Source organism: Rana temporaria, chromosome 1 (genome assembly GCF_905171775.1).
Source record: "Rana temporaria chromosome 1, aRanTem1.1, whole genome shotgun sequence".
In the NCBI taxonomy this organism is placed as follows: domain Eukaryota; kingdom Metazoa; phylum Chordata; class Amphibia; order Anura; family Ranidae; genus Rana; species Rana temporaria.
Window position 1 is genome coordinate 485,041,323 of NC_053489.1, and position 25,326 is coordinate 485,066,648.

The window sequence follows — 25,326 nt, forward strand, 5'->3', positions numbered from 1 at the left end:
ATTTCACCAGATAGCAATCCCCTTCACTGGGTCACAAGCCTCCACAGCACCAGTGAATGTAATGGAAATCCCCTAGATTGCCTCCTAAAACACTTACGACAATCCAGCAGGTTCCAAGCATTTGAACCTATTCAGGAAACAGTAAGTCCAGATCGTGGTGCGTTCCATGGACCAAACCGTAAGTGACACAATATTTTACGCGTTTTGTCACAAAGACATCATCAGAAGCGGATATGATTTCTAAGTGTTTGATATGAACTTACTGACTTTTTCACTGAGATTATGCACATTACAACATTTTTATTGATTTCATGCACTATAGCACTTTGCCACTATGGATTTTTGTATGTGCATAATATAGCACTTTACTGATTTCTTGTTGCTGATTATTTTCAAGTTTTTGGTATATACTGTGATACACTAGATTATACCTTACACTAGCAGTGCCAATTCCACTTAGACACAATATTTTATTTCCACAAATAACAAATAGTAGGTCAGCTGCCAAACGTATTTATACAGACAGGTTTTTTTATGATGAATCTGCCCTGACTCTTATGGTATTGTTCCTGTAGATAATATGATTATAAGGTATCATGGTAAAAAGAGTTTAATGCATTTTGAAATACTAGACCAACTATTTATGATTAATTGTCACTGTATGTGTGGTAACAGGGAAAGTAGGCTATTGACAGCTACACAACACACATACATGTAATATAATAAATGAGAGAATGAAAAATCACCTTGAGGTACATCACGTATTGTTGAATTTTCAATAAACATAAAAAAAAAAAAATAATAAAACATATTAATTTCCCATGAGAATACTAGATCCTTGAAATGAACTCCAAGTATTTTCATATACAAACCCTTTGGTGATCATATAAGCCCTGGCAATAGAAACAGAACATAAACACAGAATGAAGAAACAGATAAAGTTATAGATCATAGTTTATGCAAGGTATCCACAAGTTTAATTGGGAAAAGATCATTTGTTTCTTCGTTATTAGTTCATTCATCTTTAAATCATTGTGAATGTCTATTTTGCACAGGTAAAGCTATTTTTCAGTATTATATAGTTAAATCCATATCTTCTAAATTATAGGTTATCAAAATCTATATTGAACAAATCTGAAAATAAGATGTATCCTTACAGTGGGTCTGTCATTGGAGGTGCACATTGCAGGCTTCCTTCTAAAATGTCAGATGCCTGACTGTGTCTAAGGCCTCGTACACACGACCGAGTTACTCGTCGGGCGAAACACATCATTTTCCTCTTCGAGTTCCTTGTTAGGCTTGTCGACAAGCTTGCTTTGCATACACACAGTCAAGACAAAATCTCCTCGTTCTCAAACGCGGTGACTACAACACATAGGACGGCAGGTGAAGTTCGATTCCACTTGCACAACTCTTGGGGCTGCTTTTGCTAATCTCATGTGTTTGCGTGTTAAGTAAAAGTTTGGTAAGAGACGATTTGCACTTTTCAGTCTGTTACAGCTTTAAAAATGTGTTATCTCCATTACAAATGCTACTTTTACTCCCGTCTCATACTTTATTATGAGCAAGCGTGGGTTCCTTAGCATACACACGCTCGAGTTTCTCGTCGGAAACCAGCCCAACGAGGAACTCGACGAGCCAATTTGACTCCCGTCGAGGAAAAAGAGAACTTGCTCTCTTTTTGGCTCGACGAGTTCCTCGACAGTTTCCTCGCTGAAAAATGTACACACGACCAGTTTCCTCTGCAAAAAAACTCTCCCACCAAGTTTCTTGGTGGATTCTGCCGAGGAAACTGGTCGTGTGTACGAGGCCTAACTTCAATTGTTTTTGGAGTCACAGCCCCAGAACATGAATCATATAAATGAGTGTCAGAATTTTTTTTATAGTCAGCACTGAAGTCATTGCACCTGCCATGAAAGTAGCATTCTTAAAAGTAGAAGTCAATAATGACAGCCTTCATTATTCTCTCATGACAGATTTATTTTAAAGTGGTTGTAAACCTTTGTGTTATTTTACCAGATCTATGTGGGGAATTGCATCACAGATCAATGCAGCCAGCACTATACTGTAAAGGTTCCAAATACCTTTGTCAGGACTTGAACATGCTGGATGGTTTTCTGGACAGTTCCTTGAATGATCCCGCCTTGAACCTTGTTTGTTGTGAACCTTGAACACTTTGCTCCTTCCATGAACTTCCTGATTTAAGCCATGTCTCTGCACTACCTGTTTACCAGAGCATTGTAGTCTCTCCTGCCAATGTCTCGTTTTTGTCTCTCCTGCTGCTGTCTGTATCTTCACTACCATTTGTTACCGACCCTTGGCTTGTTCCTTGACTACACTTTTGCTTTATCCCAACCTGCTACAATTTGTTACTTACCTTTTGGCTTGTTTACTGACTATACTTCTGCTTGATTCCTACCTGCTTATCTGCTACTGGACCATGGCTTGCTCATCTCTGGTGGGGTTATGCCAGTGTTTCTCAATTCCAGTCCTCAGGCCCCCCCAACAGGTCAGGTTTTCAGGATTTCCCTCAGATGAAAAGGCTGTGGTGATTACTAAGGCAGTGAAACTGATCAAATCACCTGTGCAAAATAATGGAAATCCTGAAAACCTGACCTGTTGGGGGGGCCTGAGGACTGGAATTGAGAAACACTGGGTTATGCCAAGGATCGCGAACTGGTACTAACACGCAGAAAAGCCCATCTCCACCATCAGGAGGTCTCATGAACACCAGTTAGTACATAGACTCTGCACCTCAGTTGAACCCATATCATCAGCCAGGGTGACCTGCTTGTATACCTGTCCCGTTTGTCGGTGAGTGCTGCTCCACTGGTATAGCTATTGGCCTACAAGCCTGACTACGGACTGTGATGACCTTATTCTTTGCTGGTGTAGCAAGTTTCATGACCTGGCAGTAAGCAAAAACAAGTTGCAACTATTCAATGATATTATCCACCTTTTTAGGTGGATCTGCATGTAATGTAGGCAGTGGGGAGCCTGACGGAACATAGTAAGCCACAGAAACATACTTAGGGGGGACGGGGGGATTGTGAAGGGTGTCGATGCTTGCCACCAATTCATGTACCTCTGAGAGACAGGTACATGAATGTGCCGATGTCTTCACTGAGGAAGGAGTGTCCACACTGAACCCTCCTTCCTCAGAGCACATCCCTCCCTCCCCAGCCACTCTGGCCATTACGCTAACAGATGTATGGCTGAAGAGTTTTGTAATGGGGTGGGCAGAGTCTGATGGAGAACTAAGAAATTAGTTCCTTATCAAATCTGCTTTAATTTTGATTGACAGTAAACAGCATATAGCGGACCCATAGCTACTATCCAGTCTAATCACAGTTTGAAAATCTGCCCACTGCTGTGTGCTGTCAATCAAAAGTGAGCCGCACCTAATGGGGAATTAGTCTATCAGGCTCTGCCAACCCTAAAACAATGTTGTCAGTGGCTTGGCACAGAACCCAGAAGCTATTGGAAATTACTGTAGTAGCAGTGCCTAGCTTCCACATGTACATTGGTCCAAGCTATTAGGTAAAATCTGCCATACCTGGAATTCAGCTTTAAGCCTCCTCAGCTTTACAAATGTTTTATTACCTTCCTATGTTTGAAGGTCCACTGGTGGTGAGTGAAAATATGTTTCTTTTAGTGGTGGTGTGTACGAAAAATCCAGTTTGTGGTGGGACAATACAGTGTGCAGAGTTTTTGTAACTGTGGTTCAATAAATGTCTTAAATACCTTTGATGAACACGTCTTCAGGCTATCTCCTGTCCTAATCATGTGATCATAAGCCTTGTTATTTAATGCTATGATCTCTGCTAATTGATACGATCAGAAAATCTGAACTCTGATTCTCCACTGTATCACATGCTACAAGACTAATCATGGAAGTTCTTGTCACATGACCAGCACATTGGGTATTCTGGAACAAACTTTTTCTTCTAGAAAAGGTGTCTTAGCACTATTGTTGCTCTTTATTTATCCACCCTTGCAATACAACAAACACAATAATACAATGTCCCTGTATAAAGGATTTCTTATTACTACATTTACCCAAAACAAACATGTTCTCCCATTTTATTGAAAATATAGCTATATTTTTCCAACAATGCCTTTTTTTTAAAAAGATTGTATGCTTCACACTTGTTTTAATTTTCTGGAGAGCTGGCAGGTCATTTGACATGTCTGCGGCTCTTTTAGAAGCTGCAATAGTGCCATAAACATAGATGACAGCGATGATTAAACTGAATACTTGGCATGGTAGAAGCCAATGAACTTGCAATGTAATGCTGGTTTAGTCTGACAATGACTGAAAATGATTTTTATAAAAAACCAATGTGGAACACAATGTACATATAGATGTCAAAAGGAAACAAAGTAAACAGACTGTTGAACTCCAATGTGTCAGAAGTAATAAACAAGGGGCTAGATTCACAAAGAGATACGACAGTGTATCTCCAGATACTCCGTCGTATCTCTGACTTACACTGGTCGTATCTATGCGCCTGATTCATAGAATCAGTTACGCATAGATATGCCTAAGATCCGACAGGTGTAACTGTGTTACACCGTCGGATATTATCTGCAATTTAAAAATGGCGTGGGGGGCGTTCCCGCTGATTTACACTGAGAAATATGTAAATCAGCAAGATACGCCAATTCACAAACGTACGCGGACCCGACGCAGTGTTGTTACGACGTTTCCGTAGCGGTTTTCCCGGCGTATACTTACCCATGCTTCTATGAGGCGCAGCCAATGTTAAGTATAGCCGTCGTTCCCGCGTAGATTTTTAATTTTATTACGTTGTTTGCGTAAGTCGTTCTCGGATACGGATGGACATCGTTTACGTAAGCGTCGAAACCACTGACGTCCTAGCGACGTCAGTGGGAGCAATGCATGCTGGGAAAATTCACGGACTGCACGTGCTCATTTAAATCGGCGCGGGGACGCGCCTGATTTAAATAGTACACTCCCCCTAGCCGCGGAATTTGAATTCCGCCGGGGGTTTTACGATCTGCCGCCGCAAGTTTGGAGGTAAGTGGTTTGTGAATTACCCACTTGCCTCTCAAACTTGCGGCAGCGTATCTTAAATCACATAGATCACACGGATCTAAAGATCCGCTGATCTATGTGAATCTAGCCCCCTGTGTATAAAAAAAAGTGTAAGGCAAATCTAGTGTAAGAGCCATGTATAAAACATATAAAATAGGGATTATAAACAAGGGACTATGGAAAAAAGCAACAGTCATGTATTAGGGTGAGAATGCCCCCCCCCCCCTCACAAGAAGTGAGGGAATCCTCTAATGACATATGCATTAGGAAGGGTAATTGTAATAAGAAAGTGCAGTAACTAGAACAACAAATGATAGTATATAGCTAAGGAAATCAAAGGCTGAACCAGCCGACTGGGGCGCTGGTGGCGTAAAAAAGCCTCCAACTAACCCCCCCTGCACGCCAACCATACCAGGCTACCTTAGGGCAGAGCATTTACACCATGGAGATGAAACAGCACCAAACCCAGATGGGTTTATTCTCCCCCCCACGACAAATCACCCAACTGTCCGTCAGGCTAGTACATCTTCTGGTACTAATTCCTTATGCATAAACAAATAGTAAAACGTCGGCCAAGAGACAGTGAGAAGAAGAAAAAAGAAAAGCGAGAAAAGAATAGGGGATAAAGAAGGAAAAGGGACAGGAAGTCTTGCAGTTGGCACCACCTCTCACACCAAGCCTGCAGTTCCATAGCCAAATCATATGAATAAAGGGGGAGAATCACCTCTTCCACCCTAAGTAGGACTTGTTTCATTGTTGAGGAGGCTGTGGACGCTGCCTAAGGGATTGCTCCGCTAATTCCAGCAAAGCCAGATCCAAACTAGAGGACACTTGGCCCGGGTCATAAATGTAGTCTATCCAAGATGACCATATGCTGGTAAAGCGATCACAGGTACCTTTGCAGGTGGCAATCCAGTCCTCTGCTTTCTTTATCTCACTCATCTTGTGATTCTATTCCTCCCTGCTAGGGATTTGCTTTCGCTTTTAATAGAGTGCGAGCAGAAACGTATCTGCATTCAATAAACGAGGCAATGCGCTTTTCTTATATTAGCTAACTGGCAAGGGAGGAATGTGCAGAAGAAAGGGAATTGGGGTGAGAGGGACATCTAGCCCCATGATGTCCTTAATCTGGAACCTAATGTCTGCCCAAATGGGTCTAATTACTGGACACTCCCACCATAGATGCAAAATTGTACCCTTGTGACCACAGCCCCTCCAGCATTGTTCAGAGGTAGAGGAATAAATTTTTTGCTAAGTTTCCTGAGTTTTGGAATCAAGTAGAGGTTCAAGCACCAGGGTGAAAAGGAGGGATGAGAGGGAGCACCACTGTGTCGTGCCATTTCTGATCAGGCACCGGGAGGGGAGAAGTCAGTTAACTTAAATCTGAGTGCTCGGTCTGAGTACAGGGCCATGATCCATGTTAATATGTGTGTTTCGTAATCGCAGAGTCTCCAGCACTGCTCGCAGGTAGGGCCAATTAACTAGATCAAATAATTTTTCTGCGTTGGTGGACAAGATTATCTGGGGGGATCAGGACAGTTACAAGCCCAGTGAATGAGTTGTATCGCTCTAATTGAGTTGTTTCTAGCTTCCCTACCTGTGATAAACCCTGTTTGGTCAGGGTGAATGATATGGGGCATAAGGTGCTTCTGTCGGGTCGCAAGGATCTTCGCTAAAAATGTTATATCCACATTACAGTAAGGAGGGAGATGGGTCAGTAGCTTTGGGGCATAATTGGGGCTTTTCCATCTTTTGGGATCAATGAGATATGAGCCAATAGTGCCTCTGGGGGAATTGCAGTGCCGTCTGCTATGGAGTTAAAGTAGCTACACATCAACTCTGACAGCAAATGAAGGAATGACCAATAGTACACTTTGGTGAACCCATCAGGGCCAGGGCTCTTCCCGTTAGGCAAGGACTTCACTGTTGACTCCAGAGCAGAGCATTGTTCCTCAGTCAGTTGGGGAAGGCCAACAGCCGTCAAGTAGTCTTGAAAGCATTCAACTTTGTTGCCTGGGCACCCGGGGACAGGTTGGAGCCTAAATTATAAAGGTCAGCATAATAATCACAAAACCCCCAGGAAATTTTAGAGGACTGGACCGAGATCTCTCTAGAAGTGTTGCTCTGTATTTAATAATGATCTGTTATCTTTTTTTTTAACTGAATATTGAGGGAAACAAACATTTTTTTTAGTCTTTAGCTCCTGGATTTTTTTAAATATTTAAAAATGAATATACATTTCTTGGATGTACAGATAGGCTTGTACCAAGAACCACACAAAATTATAACTAAACATTTTTAACATCAGCCAATCAACCAGTCAAACAACAAATAAAAATCAAGGAACCCCCCTTTAAATGGCCCCTAAGGCCTCGTACACACGGACGGACTGTCCGATGAAAACGGTCCGCCGGACCGTTTTCATCGGACATGTCCACTGCCGGATTTTGGTCTGATGGTTGTACACACGATCAAACCAAAATCCCCGCGGACAGGATACGCGGTGACGTGGCCGCGCCGTCGCCGCGTCGATGACGCGGCGACGTGCGCGACCCTGGAAGGTCAATGCTTCCACGCATGCGTCAAATCACTTTGACGCATGCGAGGGCTTTCGGACGAGCGGACATGTCCGGTAAGTCGTACAGACGACCGAACATGTCCGACGGAAAGGCTTCCAGCGGACATGTTTCTTAGCATGCTAAGAAACATTTGTCCGCTGGAAACCTGTTCGATCCGCCGAAAAATTGTCCGGTCGGACGTACAGACGACCGAACATGTCCGCTGAAACTGGTCTGCGGACCAGTTTCAGCAGACATGTTCGGTCGTGTGTACGAGGCCTAAGGGTTACAGATGCTCCTTTCAACCATCCTGTACCTGTTATTCTGCCAACAAAAAAGTGACCCCCTCATTGGCTTCATTATTTACATTATTTTCAGCAAAAAGATGACATACAGTCAGAAAAAAGTAAAGCAATAAAATGTAAAATTCAAAATACACGAATAACAGTCACGTACACAGTGAAAATACAAAGGTAAAGAATACTGAATGAAATTAACTAAGCTAGTAAAAAGAGTCTCATAAACCTGGGAATGAGGATCCACAGTCAGAAGGTATACTTTAAGGTATAAGAGAGAGGCTCCGAGTCCAGTACTCCTATGGAGTCTTGGTTCCAGTGTGATGGGTCTGGGTAGAATACATCAATCAGCAGCCTTAGTGAAAGTCAATGTGGGATATATCACATGAGAGGATGTGAGTAGTGATGGATGGATGGCAGTGGCAGCCCATGCATTGTGGGTGCACAGGTGCCGGCCCCCTAACACCACTGCCATTCTCCCTATCCATGTGCCTATCCCCTTTCCGGACACCGGACACATGAATTACAATTGTGGTGATAGGAGGGGGATGTGTATTTTGAAAACCTGATTAGAGCCAGAGGCTCTAATAGGCTTCAAAATAGGGTGGGCTTGGGGTGCAGAGATTGCGCCCTGATCCCACCCAGTTGTATGACACTAGCAAATGAATATTTGCTTTTCTGCCACATTCTCCTCCCAGCCAATCAGGAAGACCCTATTGGCAAGGACTACCTGGCTAATCGTGTCTCATGAAACACTTCTGGGTTCCAATCGGCCGGAAGGAAAATGCCTGTGTCCTCGCTGGAGTGGCCCAGCTCTTCCTTCTCTGTGTCTCCTCCATGCCTATACTAGGTAAGGCAGTTGCAGCTAACTGCTGTGTCTCCCACGGGGTGATAGGCACTGGCTGTGTCTCCTGCAAGGGGGGCTGCTGCGGGGTGATTGCTTTTTTATTTACGAGTGTGGATAAACCCTGAGTTGAAACACAGTTGTATATTGTATGGTCGTTTTGTCCTGAGTTGAAACACACAGCAGATGGTCGTTTAACCCTTTTGGAGTTCTAATTAACAAGCTCTTGAGCCGAACACGAGAGTGGGAGGCAATTTTAGCTGGTGAGTGCGATTCCGGAGGGGTGGTGTCACAAGCACGGTGGTGTGCTGGAAGATTTTAAAAAGATTGAATGTTGTTTAAATATCACTTCAATTTATGGTCTATTAATTTATTTATTAATTAGTCACATGTCACGTGGGACTATTGATATATATATATATATATATATATATTAGTTTTATCACTAGTGATTTGTTTACAGTTATTAAGTGATTGGTACATGGGTACTGATCTCATGAGCGCTACATTTTTGTCCTATTTTCACAGTTTGGTTTATAGGTTGAAATTCAGTTTATCATTATTATTTTTTAAGTGGCAGCTTTTATTTCACATTTTTTTCTTTGGCGCAGTGGTGGTACAGGATATTAGGGGCGGTTTCATATCTTTATACCAACAGTCCAAAAGCTAAAGCATTTCTGTCCCAAAAGACTAGGAATGAAAAGGTAAGGAAAAAGTCACAGGGAGAAAGAGGAAGGTTAGAGACCAGTTTGCTGAAACAGTTGAAGCAAAGAGAGTGGTTACTTCATATGTGACGTGCTTTAACATGTTCCTTTGAATTTTGGAAATCAGTGGCCTAGCATTTAGGAGTTCTGAGGAAGCAATTATGTTTGAAAGGCTAAATTCACATTTTTTTTAATAAAGTACAGCTTGCCTATGTACCAATACATTAATAATGTACCTGCCTTGCAGAAATAAAAAAAGCTTTCCCTATGTTCTAGGGCAGGGTTCTCCAGTTTATATAGAAAACTCCTAATGACTTCCTGGTATCTATTATGTAGTACGCCAAACCCGTATTACAAGAACAATGACACCTGGATGTCTCTGCCCACCCCCTCTCTTGTGTTTGCATAAATGAGGAAATAGGAAAGTGGGTGGAAATAAAAAAAGGGCCCAGTAATGATTGAGGTGTGGTCCGGAGAGGTAAAACACGCCCTATTCTGTCATTCAGTAAGGCAATACAAGATGGGATATAAAGTTTCCTGGATGGTCACATGATGTTACAGGAAGTGATAGGCTAAGATGCATCTCTTGAAATTTAAAAAAAGGAAAGGGGCAGATTGAAGTTTACCATGGACTAGGTAAGTAAGAGAGAAGAACATTAAATGGCTTGGGCAGAAAAGACATTTGAAAAGTCTTCTATTTATTCTAAAAAGTGAAATTCTGTCTGAAAACAAAAACATAGCCTTTAAAGCAACCCATCAAAGAATCAATTGGCTACTTACCCATCTCTAGTGGACAACACCTGCAATCTATGTGTAGCACTACCCCCCGAAGGAGCTGCTGGTTTGTTTTGGGCAGCATGTTACCTCTATTTCTTCGTCGTCTAGGGGTATCAGATGAGAGTTGAGAAAAACTTCAATGTCCACACTTTAGGCTTCTTTTTCTTTGCTTTCTTTACCCAACATGGTAAACTAATTAAAGTAGTAGTTGAAGAGGTGGAAGGGTAATAGGTAACAGGTTCAGGTGTATAACTTTTGTTTGGAAACACTCCTGCTTCCAGCACCGTAGCTTTCGTCGCCACTCTAGCCAGAGTGGGTACTGTGCACCTGGATAGGCTTCTCTCACTAACCTAGCAGCCAGGATGTCACACTGAAACTTAAGTAAAGTCTCTGCCACAGACCTTCCTAAAGATGGAGATATATATTGGTCCAGAATCCTCTCAGCACATGATTAAGCACCCGGATCTCTCTTGAATAAATTATTGTGAACTCAGTACTGACAGGCGACCATCACTCAGCCTCTCAGTAATGGTGCGTCCTTCGATAAAGTTCAAGGCCTCTCCTGAGATACCAGCCTCTTGCTCGGTGCTCTCCAAGACGGGTTCTTCATCGAGTGGCTTCCTCCCTCAGGACGGACAGCACAGGACCACTCTGCAAACGTAGACCCAGTCTGACTACCGGCCCTACTTAGATCACAACCCCGGGCCAACATGGTCCCGGAGCCAGGAACACTTGAACACGCACCCCCGGCCAAGAGGGCCACACACAGGGGGTGGTGGGATGACAGGCCAGGATCGACGACGACCCTGAACTAATGACGTCTGTCCCTTAAGTACTCCTCCCCAGCATGCACTGCGGGATGATCAACTCCCTCTGATTGGCTGCTGAAGGGGAACACCCAAAACACCTTGACCTGACTGCTGCCACCCTTGGCCTGGAGTGATAACGACACCCCAGACAACAATAGTGGTCACTCACAGTACAGCCATGGCTGGAACAGAGGCCCAAATTTAGTGAAAAAAACGTACAGTCTGAGTCAACTAACTATCAGACTACCCTCTAAATTTAAAGCAGCGCCAGCTAGAAAGTAGCAGGGCGCTACATATGTTTACTTTCATAGTTTTGTAGGAGAACCCAAACCATGTCTTGTGTGGTGAAGATATTATCCAAGTTCGTTAAACATATATAGGGAACGTTAACAGCAAAAAGGAAATCTAAGATTGTTTACATTTTAAGGATATACTTCTACATTTTGGTGATTTATGCAAAGAAATTGGTTTCATTTTTTTAGCCATAATAAACTCACTTGGAGCAAAGTAACCCAGAGACTCTCTTGCTTGTTCCCACATAATCTATACCTTTCAGGCTTCGTACACACGACCGAACATGTCTGCTGAAACTGGTCCGCGGACCAGTTTCCGCGGACATGTTCGGTCGTGTGTAGGGCCGACCGGACAATTTTCCGGCCTAGCGGACAGGTTTCCAGCGGACAAAAGTTTCTTAGCATGCTAAGAAACTTGTCCGCTGGAAGCCTGTCCGTCGGACATGTCCGATGGTCAGTACGACTCATCGGACATGTCCGCTGGCCTGAGAACCCGCACATGGCGTCGAAGTGAATCGACGCATGCGTGGAAGCAGTGAACTTCCGGGTTTGCGGACGTGGCGGCGTCAACATCACCGCCACGTCAACGCGCTGTCTGTCCGCGGCAATTTTGGTTTGATGGTGTGTACAACCATCAGACCAAAATCTCCGAGCGGACCGTTTTCATCGGACATGTTCGCTCGTCTGTACAAGGCCTCACGTGTCTATATGTACTTGTTTATCAACTCTCTACAAATTGGAGTAGCTGAGAAGAAACAATACCATGGACCATGACTGAAACCTTGTTCAAAATTCCCCAACAACAATCTGGCTTTGCAGCTATCCAACACTTCTGGGTAATGCTGGTGACTGTGAAAACATATGCAGGTTTCACTCAGTGCCTGCCACAGAGGTGAGAATCCAGCATCTTAAAGCTACAAAAAAACACAGGATTTTGGAGAAAAGTATTTATTAAATAAACCCCATGATGTGAACAAAGGTTTGAACTTAATGAACGGTGAACTCAATTAGCTAGATTCAGGTAAAGTTAGGTCGGCGTATCAGTAGATACGCCGACCTAACTCAGAATCTGCGCAGACCTAAGTTTAAGTGTATTCTCAAACAGAGATACACTTAAACCTATCTAAGATACGACCGCTTGCCCCGTCCTATCTTAGGGTGCAATATTTAGGCTGGCAGCTAGGTGGCGATTCCATTGCGGTCGGCGTAGAATATGTAAATCACTAGATACGCCTATTCACGAACGTACGCCCGGCCGACGCAGTACAGATACGCCGTTTACGTAACGCTTTATCAGGCCTAAAGTTATTCTAACAAATAGTTGGAATAGTAATGTTAAAGTATGGCCGCCGTTCCCGCTTCGAAATTCGAAAATTTGACGTCGTTTGCGTAAGTCGTCCGTGAATAGGGATTTACGTCATTTACGTCCACGTCTAAATCAATAGGCCCGTGTGGCGCAATGCACACTGGAAAGTGTAGGCGGACGGCGCATGCGCCGTTCAAAAAAAACGTCAATCACGTCAGGTCAAACAAAATTATAATAAAACACGCCCCCTCAGCCTATTTTGAATTAGGCGCGCTTGCGCCCGCGGCATTTACGCTACGCCGCCTTAAGTTAGGAGGCAAGTACTTTAAGAATACAGTACTTGCCTCTCTGACTTAAGGCGGCGTAGCGTAAATACGATACGCTACGCCGCCTTAAAGTTGCGGCGCTCGCTGTGAATCTAGCTAAATGTTTTTTTTCAAGAGGTGTAACTATATAACCAAAGAGTCTTGCTCTTCAGCTCATTGCACAGTCTTATTACAGTATATGTACTGTTGTATTGTAAGATTGTACATGAGTGTTTATTCTACCATAGTAATGACAGTTGCAGCAGGATGTAACGTTACGATACACTCTCTTCCTACTTGCTAATTTTATCATAAATGAAGCTGCATGTTTTGCTTTTCTGTGAAAAAAAAAAAAAAGATGTACTGATATAACAGGCCTTCAGCCTAGCAGTGTGATGTTTTTTTAATGCTGTAGACCTCATACTCTCTTGATTTTCACATAATTGGTACCTTCTGTCATGCAACTGCTAAATAACTTAATTTAATTGCATGTATCTGAGATATGTCATCATGGAACATTTTCTGCTGGTTAGGACAGTTGTTCTTTTTTCTGTCATATGGAGTGACATTGCAAAGCAACATCAAGTTGTCATGTTGGCTAATGTGCTGTTGTAATGGGAAACTTGCATTTCTATGCATAAAGACCTTCAAGGATATCAGTAATGCTTACAGTCTGCATCGTGCCATAGTTTTTATGTGTCTGTGTCTGGACTTTAATGCTGGCAGCAAACTAATGAGGATACCTCCAGCCAGCAAACATAATTGCTGCAGAGAAAATTGTGCTCCAAATAGGCTGGCATCTTGGTATGTATACTGCAATATACTGTGTTTAACTACTGTATATATTTATACAGTATCTTGCAAAAGTGAGTACACCCCTCAATTTTTTGTAAATATTTTATTTTCAAAAACATGTGACAACATTGAAGAAATTACACTTTTCTACAATGTAAATTAGTGAGTGTAAAGCTTGTATACCAGTGTAAATCTGCTGTCCCCTCAAAATAATTCAACACACAGCCATTAATGTCTAAACCGCTGGCAACAAAAGTGAGTACACTCCTAAGTGAAAATATCCAAATCGGGCCCAAATTGTCAATATTTTGTGGCCACCATTATTTCCCAGAACTGCCATAACCATCTTGGGCATGGAGTTTACCAGAGCTTCACAGATTGCCACTGGAGTCCATGATGGCATCACAGAGCTGGTGGATGTTAGAGACCTTGCGCTCTTCCACCTTCCGTTTCAAGATACCCCACAGGCAACAAAAGTGAGTACAACCCTAAGGGAAAATTAGCCATTTTCCCTCCCTGGTCTCATGTGACTAGTTAGTGTTCCAAGGTCTCAGGTGTGAATGGGGATCAGGTGTGTTAAATTTAGTGTTATCGTTCTTACGCTCTCATACTGGTTGTCAAAATGGTAGTGATGTGAGCCCACAGGCGAGCAGGTGACACTTATCCCCCAGAGCGTGGAATCTAAGGGCCAGCCGGTATTCTGCCAGGGACCCCCTTACAAGGGTTTGGGCTTAGCTGCGTTCTGACCCCAGGTCACGACCCCCAGGTTCACCCTGCTTGCAAGGACAGTACCAGAAGACACAGTCAGACACAGATGAATGGATGGATGAAGCAAAAGGAGAGCCGGATAGCCAGCCAAGGTCCGGGTGGACAGCAGACAAGGTAATCAAGAGAACTAGCCGAGTCGGTACACAAGAGATCAGTTCACAAGAAGTCAGGTAAGCAGGTTAGAGGAAGGGTGCTCAAGCAACCAGAAACTGATCTGAATGGAATTTAAATAGTGAGGCACATGGGGGGCTGGACAGGACGTAGCAGGAAGGAAGGATAAATTAAGCAACAGGTGAAGCCAGCGACACCCATAGCTGCTGAGTGCAGCCAGAGCTGAACACAAGCTTGTGGAACAACAGGTGCCAGTCGACCTACAGCAGTAAAGGTAAGACACAGATCAGCTGATCTGTTAGACTGGTCACCAGAAGTTCCACATGGCACCTCATTACAAAGAACTCTCTAAGGATCTGAAAACAATTTTTTTTTGCTCTACTTAAAGTGGTTGTATACCCCACTTTTTTACTTTTACCTACAGGTAAGCCTATAATAAGGCTTACCTGTAGGTATAAAGAATATCTCCTAAACCTGTACGATTTAGGAGATATTCCCCCCGCAATGCGCCGCTGATTGCAGCGGCGCATGCGAGGCGGGGATCCTCGGCTAAAGGGCCGGCAGCCGCCAGACCTTGCCGGTTTGAAGTCTCCCGCGCGAATGACGTCATTGCCGCTCCAGCCAATCACAGCGCTGGAGCGGCGATACCCGGAAGACACGCCTGAGCAAGATGACATCTCGCTCGGCGTGGACCAGGTAAGTTCTCTTCACCTCGTTTTAAGGTATGTATTTCATAATGAGCTAGTAAGCGCATGAGGCTCAAAAGCGCGAATAGTCTCTCACCAAACTTCTACTAACACGACTGGTATTGAACTTCCCCTTTATAGTGCCGTTGTACGTGACCCCGTTCTTGGCAATCGTAATTTCCGACAACATTTGTGCGACTGTGTGTATGCAAGACAAGTTTGAGCCAACATCCGATGGAAAAAATCCACGATTTTGTTGTCGGAATGACCAATCGTCTGTACGTGGCATAAAATTTTATATAAAAATATCAAATGGCACATTCAGCAGAAAACAAGATTCATTACAGTACTCTTTTATACAAGGATTACATTTATCCTCGATCACAATCTGGCTTAAAGGGGTTGTAAACCCTCATGGTTTTTCTCCTTAATGCATTCTATGCATTAAGCCTCGTACACACAACTGAGGAACTCGGCGGGCGAAACACATCGTTTTCCTCTTCGAGTTCCTTGTGATGCTGTCGAGGAACTCCACAAGCCAATTTTCTCCATTCCTGTCAAGGAAATAGAGAACATGCTCTTTTTTTGCCTCTTCGAGTTTCTCAACAGTTTCCTCGACGAAAATGTACACACGACCGGTTTCCTCTGCAAAAAAATATCTCCCAGCAAGTTTCTTGCTGGTTTTTGCCGAGAACTCAGTCGTGTGTACGAGGCCTGAAGGTGAAAAACCTTCTGTAGTGCTGCAGCCCCCAAGGCCCCCCGGTTTTAATTAACTTAAAGCTGTCATCTTTCGTCCGGGAATGAGCACACCAGCTCTAGCTGGTGTCTCGTGTCCTGAATGGATAGATTGATAGCAGCGCAGCCATTGGCTCCCGCTGCTGTCAATCAAATCCAATGATGTAGGGCCAAGTCCTGCATTCTGTGTGAATAGACAAGACTCCACAGTGTGAAGATACAAGACTCCACAGCGTGCCCGCATGGGTGTCCACCTTAGGAGAGCCTTCTCCAATGTGAATACTCTATGCGGGGAGGAGCCACCAGAGCTGCTGAGGGACCCCAGAAGAGGAGGGTCGGGGCCACTCTGTGCAAAACGAACTGCACAGTGGAGGTAAGTATGACATGTTTGTTATTAAAAAAAAAAAACAAGGGTTTACAGCCCCTTTAAAGTATAGGTCTTCATCTGCCAAATACTATATAAAAAGAAAAATAACTATGTTTAATTGGTGTTTATGAGCTATAATAATCCCCTATCATTTTACAGACCATGTAATGAGAAATTTTAGTTAGCTCTATAGGATAACTGTGTACATTAGAGATGGCAACAAACTGTAATTGCAGCAAAACTCTGTATTTTACAGTGGTTGGAACTTATGGTACTTATTATTATGTAGGCAAAGGCAGGGCCAGATTTAGACACATCAGGCCTTTTCTCTATACGCAGTTAACAGTTCTGTGATAGGTTGTGTGCCTGTAGTGCAGCATATAGTGGCCAAAATCGTGGCTTATGTTGTGTTCCTGTCAAACATTAAAGGACACATTATTTAATTTAGTAGTTCTTTATTGTTGCTGACTTTTGATACCTTTAAGTCATTTTTCCTCCCTGTTGCTATCACCCATCAAACCACATACAACATTGTGAAAAATAAAGTTTTACTTTTGAAAATGGTTCACAAATAAAACAACATAGCAATATGATGTGATACCAAAAATTTACCCAGTGGCTCCTTGGCAACAGTGTGTAGATAACTACAGTACATGCAAAAACAAATTAGAATCCCAGGGAGATTAACACATTTTTGAATAAAAGATAATGACAAACCCCTAAACTCAATGGAATGCACTACAGTGCAAAAGTTTTAGACAGGTGTAAAAATTATTTTAAAAATAACAAACATACGGCTTTGCATAATGGTTTTGTGTGGAAAAATTGAAATCCAAAAATTCTGAAATTCTGAATAATAACCAACTATTAAATTATAGGTATTGGAATTTCCTTTCAAATTTGGCGGTTAGTGATCGTAACGAATACGAATTTATCCAAATTTACGAATTATCTGAAAAAACTAATGCCACATCTAAATGAATGGAACGTAACAAATGAAAAATTAATAATACAAAAAAAAAAAATATTATTATTAATTCGCTACGTTCATTCCGTTTAGATGCGGCATTAGTTTTTCGGATAAATCGTAATTTCGGCTAAATTTGTATTCATTACATTTTATTTAATTTTTGAAATCCCCAAATTGAGATTTTCTAAATTTTAGAATTTTTGAGTTTTTGCATTTTTGGAGTTTCTTTCTTCCAATTTTTTTTTAGAAAACAGGTTTTTATTATTTGAATATTTGTAAAAAAAAATTTTTTTCAAATTTCGTCAGAAAACGAATTGCACATCTAGAATGCATTAAGATAAAAAAACCTTCTGACTTTGCAACCACTTTAACCACTTCAGCCCCGGAAGTATTTGCCCCCTTAATGACCAGGCCATTTTTTTGTGATACGGCACTGCGTCGATTTAACTGACAATTGCGTGGTCGCGCGACACTGTACCCAAACAAAATTGACGTCCTTTTTTCCCACAAATAGAGCTTTCTTTTGGTGGCATTTGATCACCTCTTTTATTTTATATTTGCGTTACAAATAGACAAAGAGCGAAAATGTAATTTTGCTATAATACATATCCCCAAAAAAATATATAAAAAACAAATGTATTCATCAGTTTAGGCCGATATATATTCTTCTGCATATTTTTGGTAAAAAAAACTGCAATAGACATATATTGATTGGTTTGCGCAAAACTTATCGCGTCTACAAACAATGGGATAGATTTAGGGACTTTAAATGGTTTTACTGGAAATGCCAGCGATCTGCGATTTTTAGCAGGACTGCAACATTGTGGCGGACAAATCTGACCTCAAATTACACTTTTTGGGGATGAGTGACATTATTACATTGATCAGTGCTATAAAAATGCACTGATAAATGTAAAAATGACACTGGCGGGAAGGGGTTAACAGTAGGGGGCAATCGATGGGTTAAATGTGTTTCCTCAGCGTGTTTTAACTGTAGGGGGGATGGGCTGGCAGGGACATGACAGAGATCGCTGTTCCCGATTACTGGGAACAGTAGATCTCTGTCATGTCTTCTGTCAGAATGGGGATCTGCCTTTACAAAGGCAGATCCCCATGCCTCTGTATACCGCAATCGCAGGTCGCCGGCGGAAATCGAGTCCACCCGACCCGCGGGCACGCTCCCACAGCGTGCAGCGGGCATACAGCTACAACAAAATGGAAAGTAAAAGAACACAAGAGAAATCCAAATAAAATCAATTGGGGTATTTACCTAAACCTGGAGAGTGCAAAATCTGGTGCAACTCTGCACAGAAACCAATCATCCAGGTTTTATTGCCAAAGCTTAATTAAGCAAGCTGAAATTAGAAGCTGATTGGCTACCATGCACAGCTACACCAGATTCTGGGTGTACCAGTTTTAGACCCCTTTGACACTGAGGCAGTTTTCAGTCGTTTTAGCACTAGAAATAGCAGAAAATCGCCTGAAAATTGCCTCCCATGCCACCCAAATGTGAAAGCCAGAGTGCTTTCACACTGGACAGAAAAAGTATTGAAAGCAGCATCTTTGGGGCGTTTTGGGAGCGCTGTATACAGCGGAAAAGCGCAGCAAAAAAGAGCAGCGCTTTATTGCTAATGCATGGGAGGCCCCAGTGTGAAAGGAGTCTTAGTACCCCAATGTTTGGCGTGACCACCCTTTGCCTTCAAAACATCAATTCAATCAAGGTTCTGGTTCTCAAATTTGCCCACATTAAAAGAAAATGAGCCAAAAAAAGCAGTTAGACCGTGTTTAAGTCACATTCAAAATCTTGTTTAGTGCATCTGAACCACTCAAAGTATAGGCGAACTGGTGGCAGGGCAGTCACTAAACTGGTTACACTAGGAAAGCACACCTGCCATACGTTGCTAAAGCCTTGCAGATTAATATTAAAGAGGAAGTAAACCCTGATGGGTTTTACTTCCTCTTTGTTTCCCTGCAAAGCTAAAGCATAATGGGCTACGATGCATCGAATCGTAGCCCATTATGTATCACTTACCTGAAACTGAAGCCTGCAATATCACCGATGTCCCCTGTTCCACGAATCGCCCATATTTCACCCTCTTCCACGAATCGTCCATCTTTCACCCTCTTCCACAAAGTGTCCATCTTTCACCCTCTTCCTTTTGGGTATCGCGGCTCTGGTGCTGTGATTGGCCAGAGCCGCGATGACGTTACACGCGTGGGGGAAATGCCAGTCATGGCACGATCTCTATTAGAAACGGCACGATCGCCATTTCTAACGTTTTTAAAAGGCTCACCTGTAGGTAAAAGTGGTTGTAAATGGTTTACAACCACTTTAAGGTACACATTTAATCTCACATTTGAGAAACAAAGATTGAATATAACATTTATAGTTTTGGTATACTTATCTAGCTTTAACGATGAATGGTACCTGGTAAAGAGTATGCATAGCAGTTTCAGACCACTGCGATAGCTCCGCTGACTGAACTACAGAACAAATGCTAGGGGTGCTTACACTCTTATATATTTTGATGCTTTTCTTTATCCGCCGGCAAAAAAAAAACTTCTTGCTAAGTCACAGCAAAGTTGAATTATTATATTTCATAGCTTTATATATGTCTCAGATTTGCCAATCAATATTGTTTTATTAACAATCATCTGAATGTTGTTACAGAAATCAATAATGTTTTCAGGCTAACTTCATAAAAAGAAATCAGAAAAAAAAGACTGAATAAAAATATGCTGAAGAGGACATTTAAGCACAGTGAAAATGTATGCCAAACTTCAAAAACGATGGCAATAGTTAGGTAGCCTGAGGCTTATTGAAACTTTGCAAGCATGTGTTATAAATGGAAAAAGAAAATATGGACAGCCGCACTCCAAAAAACCTTGATGGTTGTCTTTATTTAAAAAAGGAAAAATGAACTACAAGTCACAGCACACAACACGGGAGTAAAACAGCTCCCCAAAAAATAACAAGTTGCACTTACAAGATAAAACTGTAAAATTCACATATAGAAACCTCTGCTGTTGCGCCGCTGTGTACACACTCACAGTGCCTGGCCTGACATCACACAATCGGCTCCTCCCTTCTAGACGCGTATCGGCCTCTCATTGGCCCCTCATTGGCCTTCCTCAGTAGATGCCTCCTACCCAGGGCCACCATCAGGAATTATGGGGCCCCTTACACAGCTTCAGGTATGGGCCCTCCTGAAGCAGAGAACCGGGGGGGGGGGGTGCTGCCGCCTAAAATTGAGAAGCGGCCCTTTAATAAAAAAATATATATATACACAATTTTTTTTTTTTTTTTAAGAAATTACAAAAAAAAGGGGGGGGGGTTGCCATCTGGGACCTCTGGGCCCTTTAATAAATAAAAAGAAACCCCTGGGCCCTTTAATAATAAAAAAAATAAACATTTATAAAAAAAAAAAAAAAAAAGGGGGTTGCCATCCAGGGCCCTGGGGACCTCTGGGCCCTTTAATAATAAAAACAATATATAAACAAAAATAAACATTTATAAAAAATAAAAATAAAGGGGATTTGCCACATGGGGACCTCTGAGCCCTTTAATAATATATATATATATATATATATATATATATATATATATATATATATATATATATATATATATACAGTATATATATATATATATATATATAAAAAAGAAATAAAAAAAATATTATAAGAAATAATAAAAACTTTTTATAAAAAAGGGGGGGGGTTGCCATACGGGCCCTTTAATAATAATTATATATATATATATATATATATATATATATATATATATATATATATATATATATATATATATATATATATATATATATATAAAGAAAAATATATAAAAAATAAATAAAAAAAAGGGGGGTTGCCATCTGGGGCCCTGTGGGCCTCCGGACCCCTAAAAAAAAAATAATATATATATATATATATATATATATATATATATATATATATATATTTTTTTTTTAAAAAGGGGGTTGCCATCCAGGCACCTTACAGGTGTACTGCCTGTACCCCCCTGATGGCAGCCCTGCTCCTACCGCCCCTCTGTTCCAGTGCTGCAACACTATATCAGTGTCCTTGGCATTAAACACATCTAACAATGCTGGATGCTTGAGTTCCCCTGTAGTGCAGGGTTCCTCACTACAGAAGAGGTAGGAGACATCGGCCTTTGGAAAGGTGAGTATAATGGCTCTTGTCTTGTAGGTATGACTTTATTTTTTAGGAAGAATCTCTCTAAAATTGTAAATATGTTTTAATAAATCATGTGTGCCAAGCATGTGTTCGCACACGTATTCATATCTCTATATTTCAAGTCTTTAATTTACTTGATTCAATTTAAAATATGTTTCTTGCTATCCTCCACAGAGAAGATTACCAATGTCTCAACTTCAACTGTCTTGAACAAAGATGTAAATGATTCTACTGTTGCTTCTGTCAAAGCTTCATCTGCACCTCCAGAAATAGAAGGTAAGTGACAATAGAAAACTAGATAGGAGGTAACATCCAAACTATGAATAATTATGGAATGTGTTCAAAATGTTCCATATGTCCAGCCCTTCCTTGAACAAGGCATACAAATGATGCAGTTATATTTAAATGTAATGGTCAGTAAGTCAGGACAGTTCTTCAAAGTTAAAGCTAAACTCTGGGCAAAATTCAAAAACTTCCCTTACAGTGGGGATAATCCATGATTGCTTGAGTATGGTTTTTCTACAAAAATCCTAGTTCATCTCATTCCATGACCAAGAGAAACTTGGAGAATTAGGAATTGCAATTATTAGTTTAATAATTTCATCCATCACTATCACAAATAAAGCTGAACTCCAGGCTAAATACACAGCTGAAATGCAGCCTGAGCACTGTTTCACTGTCAACAAATGTATAATTCTGATTAGCCACTTTTCTAATCCAGTCATATTTGCCAGAACGATCTCAAACTTCCACTGAGCCTAGGTTCACACTGCTGCAAATGCCGCCGATTTGAGATGCGATTTGACATGTCAAATCGCATCTCAAATCGTTCCAAATCGTACCCAGTGTGAACCAGGGCTAAAGCTGCAGCACATTTTAATCAGGAATGCTGGTCAAAACATAACCACAGGCAGTCAATTGGGCAATCAATGAGCTGCAGCCTACTGCTAAGATCACTTTCAAGCCTCGTACACACGACCGAGGAACTCGATGGGCGAAACACATCGTTTTCCTCGTCGAGTTCCTTGTTAGGCTGTCAAGGAACTCGACAAGGCAAGTTTCCCCATTCCCGTCGAGGAAATAGAGAACTTGCTCTCTTTTTGGCTCGTCGAGTTTCTCGACAGTTTCCTCGACGAAAATGTACACACGACCGGTTTCCTCAGCAAAAAAATATCTCCCAGCAAGGTTCTTGCTGGTTTTTGCCGAGAAACTCGGTCGTGTGTACAAGGCCTTACCCTCTTATTCCATTAACATATTACCTGATAGCACTGATACACTGCAATAGGGTCTGATTGGCTCCTATTGCTGGCCCTACCTCTTCCAGTCTGAGGCCCCGTACACACGACCAGTTTCCTCGGCAGAATTCAGCTTCCGACCGAGTTTCTGGCTGAATTCTGCCGAGAAACCCGGCCGTGTGTACACTTTCGGCCGAGGAAGACGACGAGGGCCTCGGCGAGGAAATAGAGAACATGTTCTCTATTTCCTCGTTGTTCTATGGGAGCTCTCGGCCCGCCGAGGTCCTCGGCGGCTCCAGGACTGAACTGGCCGAGGAACTTGATGTGTTTGGCACGTCGAGTTCCTCGGCCGTGTGTACGGGGCCTGAGTGCTGCTGTGTAATGATTACAAATTTTTTTTAATGAACACAAAACTGCATCATTTTGTGTTTTGTTAAACCTTAAAGCCCCATACACACCATCAGATTATCTGCAGATTTTTGTCTTCAGATTTACCAAAACCATGTAGTACAAGGGCCTGCCTGATTGCATACAAATTGAAACTCTTAAGGTTTGACCTCCTATTAGATGGTTTTGGTAAATCTGCAGAAAAAAATCTGCAGATAATCTGATGGTGTGTATGGGGCTAAAGTGGTTGTAAGAAACAGCAAAACAGGAACCCGCTGGCGGGCTTTTGAAAGCCAATGACTCCAAAAATCGTGTATATATAGACAAAAAAAGGAAAACATTATATAAGTTTAATAATACAAATTCTAAAAACATAGATACATAGGAAGTTTGTATCACAAGTTTACAGTTCAATAATATGTATACACAAGAGATCATAAAGAACCACTTTGTTTACATCACTCTTGTGCAAATGTACAATCTACTCGTTTTAAGATTATATGTCATTCCCCTTCGTCAGGAGAAAGTGGTATATAGGTTTATTATATCTACAATTCAAAAAATACAATGCGTACAAAACATATGTTTACAGCTGTTTGAAAAAAACAGACAATTTCTTAATTTAACAGACAGGCACTTAATTACAATTTGAAAACCATGTCTACTAACCAGAGATATAGAAGCAGGTGTCTTCAATATGAAAAAAAGGGGGTTGAAGACAACAGACAAGGGAAAAATTGTCTGAAAAGGCAGAAGTTTTTTTTCCAGCCTTCTGTGTGCAGCAGCCCCCCTCGGCCCCCGTAATACTTACCTGAGCCCCATCTTGATCCAGCGATGTGCACGAGTGCCTCGGCCATCCGGGACTCTCCCTCCTGATTGTCTTCCGCTGCTGTCAATCAAAGTCAGTTAGCCAATAAGGAGAGAGAGGGGGTGGGACTGAATCACAGATCCATGTTTGAATGGATGCAGTAAGATAAAAAAAACTTCTGCCTTTACAACCCCTTAAGACCCCTTTCACACTGAAGCGTTTTTACAGCGTTTTAGCGTTAAAAATATCGCTATTAAAACGCTCATAAAACGCTCTCCATGCATCTTAATGGACCCTTTCACACTGAGTCCTGCAAGCAGCATCTTTGGAGCAGCTTTTGGGCACTGAAAAAAACGCTCCAAAAACGCCCCTCTCCATTGAAATGAATTGAAAGCGCTGTAAACGCGCCTTACCCTTTCACACTGAGGCATTGCACTGCCGGGGCATAAAGAAAAGTCCTGCAAGCAGCAATTTTGGAGTAGCTTTTTGGGTGCTGAAAAAAATGCTCCAAAAACGCCCCTCTCCATTAAAATGAATTGAAAGCGCTGTAAAAACGCCTTACCCTTTCACACTGAGGCACTGCAAAAACGCCCTAAACGTTAGGGTCTTAGCGGTGCTTTACCAGCACATTGGTATTGCAGATGAGGCTTCGCTCGAATAACGCTCGAAAAACGCTCGAAAAACGCTCGAATTACACTCGAATAATGCTCGAAAAACACCCCAGTGTGAAAGGGGCCTTAAAACCATCTCCAGATGGGAACTCAGTAGTTAATTTTTGGATAAAATGAGGAAGTGTTGGGGCCTTCACCAGTATTTTTTTTTAATTGATAAAATTTAAAATGAAGATCCTGCAAAATAGTACAAAATAGACGCTCCAAAATAGTACTAATTTTAATCCTGTCCAGCTGCTATAAAATTGAGGGACCTGAATAAAAATAAAAACGTGAAAAACTACAGCGCTATGTGTATATTACTACAGGTGTATATTAGATGATCTCAAGTGTGTGATAAATTTACAATGATATTGTAACGGTCACCACCGTTTACGACCTTCCATCAACCCACGACAGCTTATCGACACTCCACAATCAGGCAAACGAACACGACCCATAAGAATTCCCCCCAGACACGAGACACACAGCTCTGTGTTCTGGTTTCAAATGAAAGACCACTTTAATGGTTAGCTCTCAAGGTTATATACAGTTTAAGCATGAAAGGAACAATCAAACTCTCCACCCACACCTCACACCCTGGGGGGGCTTCAATACACCTTCAGATGGCTAATTGCTAAACATTCCAGACTTCTCGGCGCCGGG

General features: G+C 41.9%; 1 protein-coding gene across 2 annotated transcripts in view; it reads left to right on the forward strand.

Annotated features, from left to right (window-relative positions):
- Positions 1-25,326, forward strand: part of EMCN (endomucin) — a 183,872-nt gene that overhangs the window by 101,702 nt on the left and 56,844 nt on the right. For both annotated transcript variants that reach the window (XM_040330027.1, XM_040330016.1), the window contains exon 5: positions 21,755-21,856. In XM_040330027.1, the coding sequence (XP_040185961.1) occupies positions 21,755-21,856 (102 nt within the window). The remainder of the gene's footprint in view (positions 1-21,754; positions 21,857-25,326) is intronic.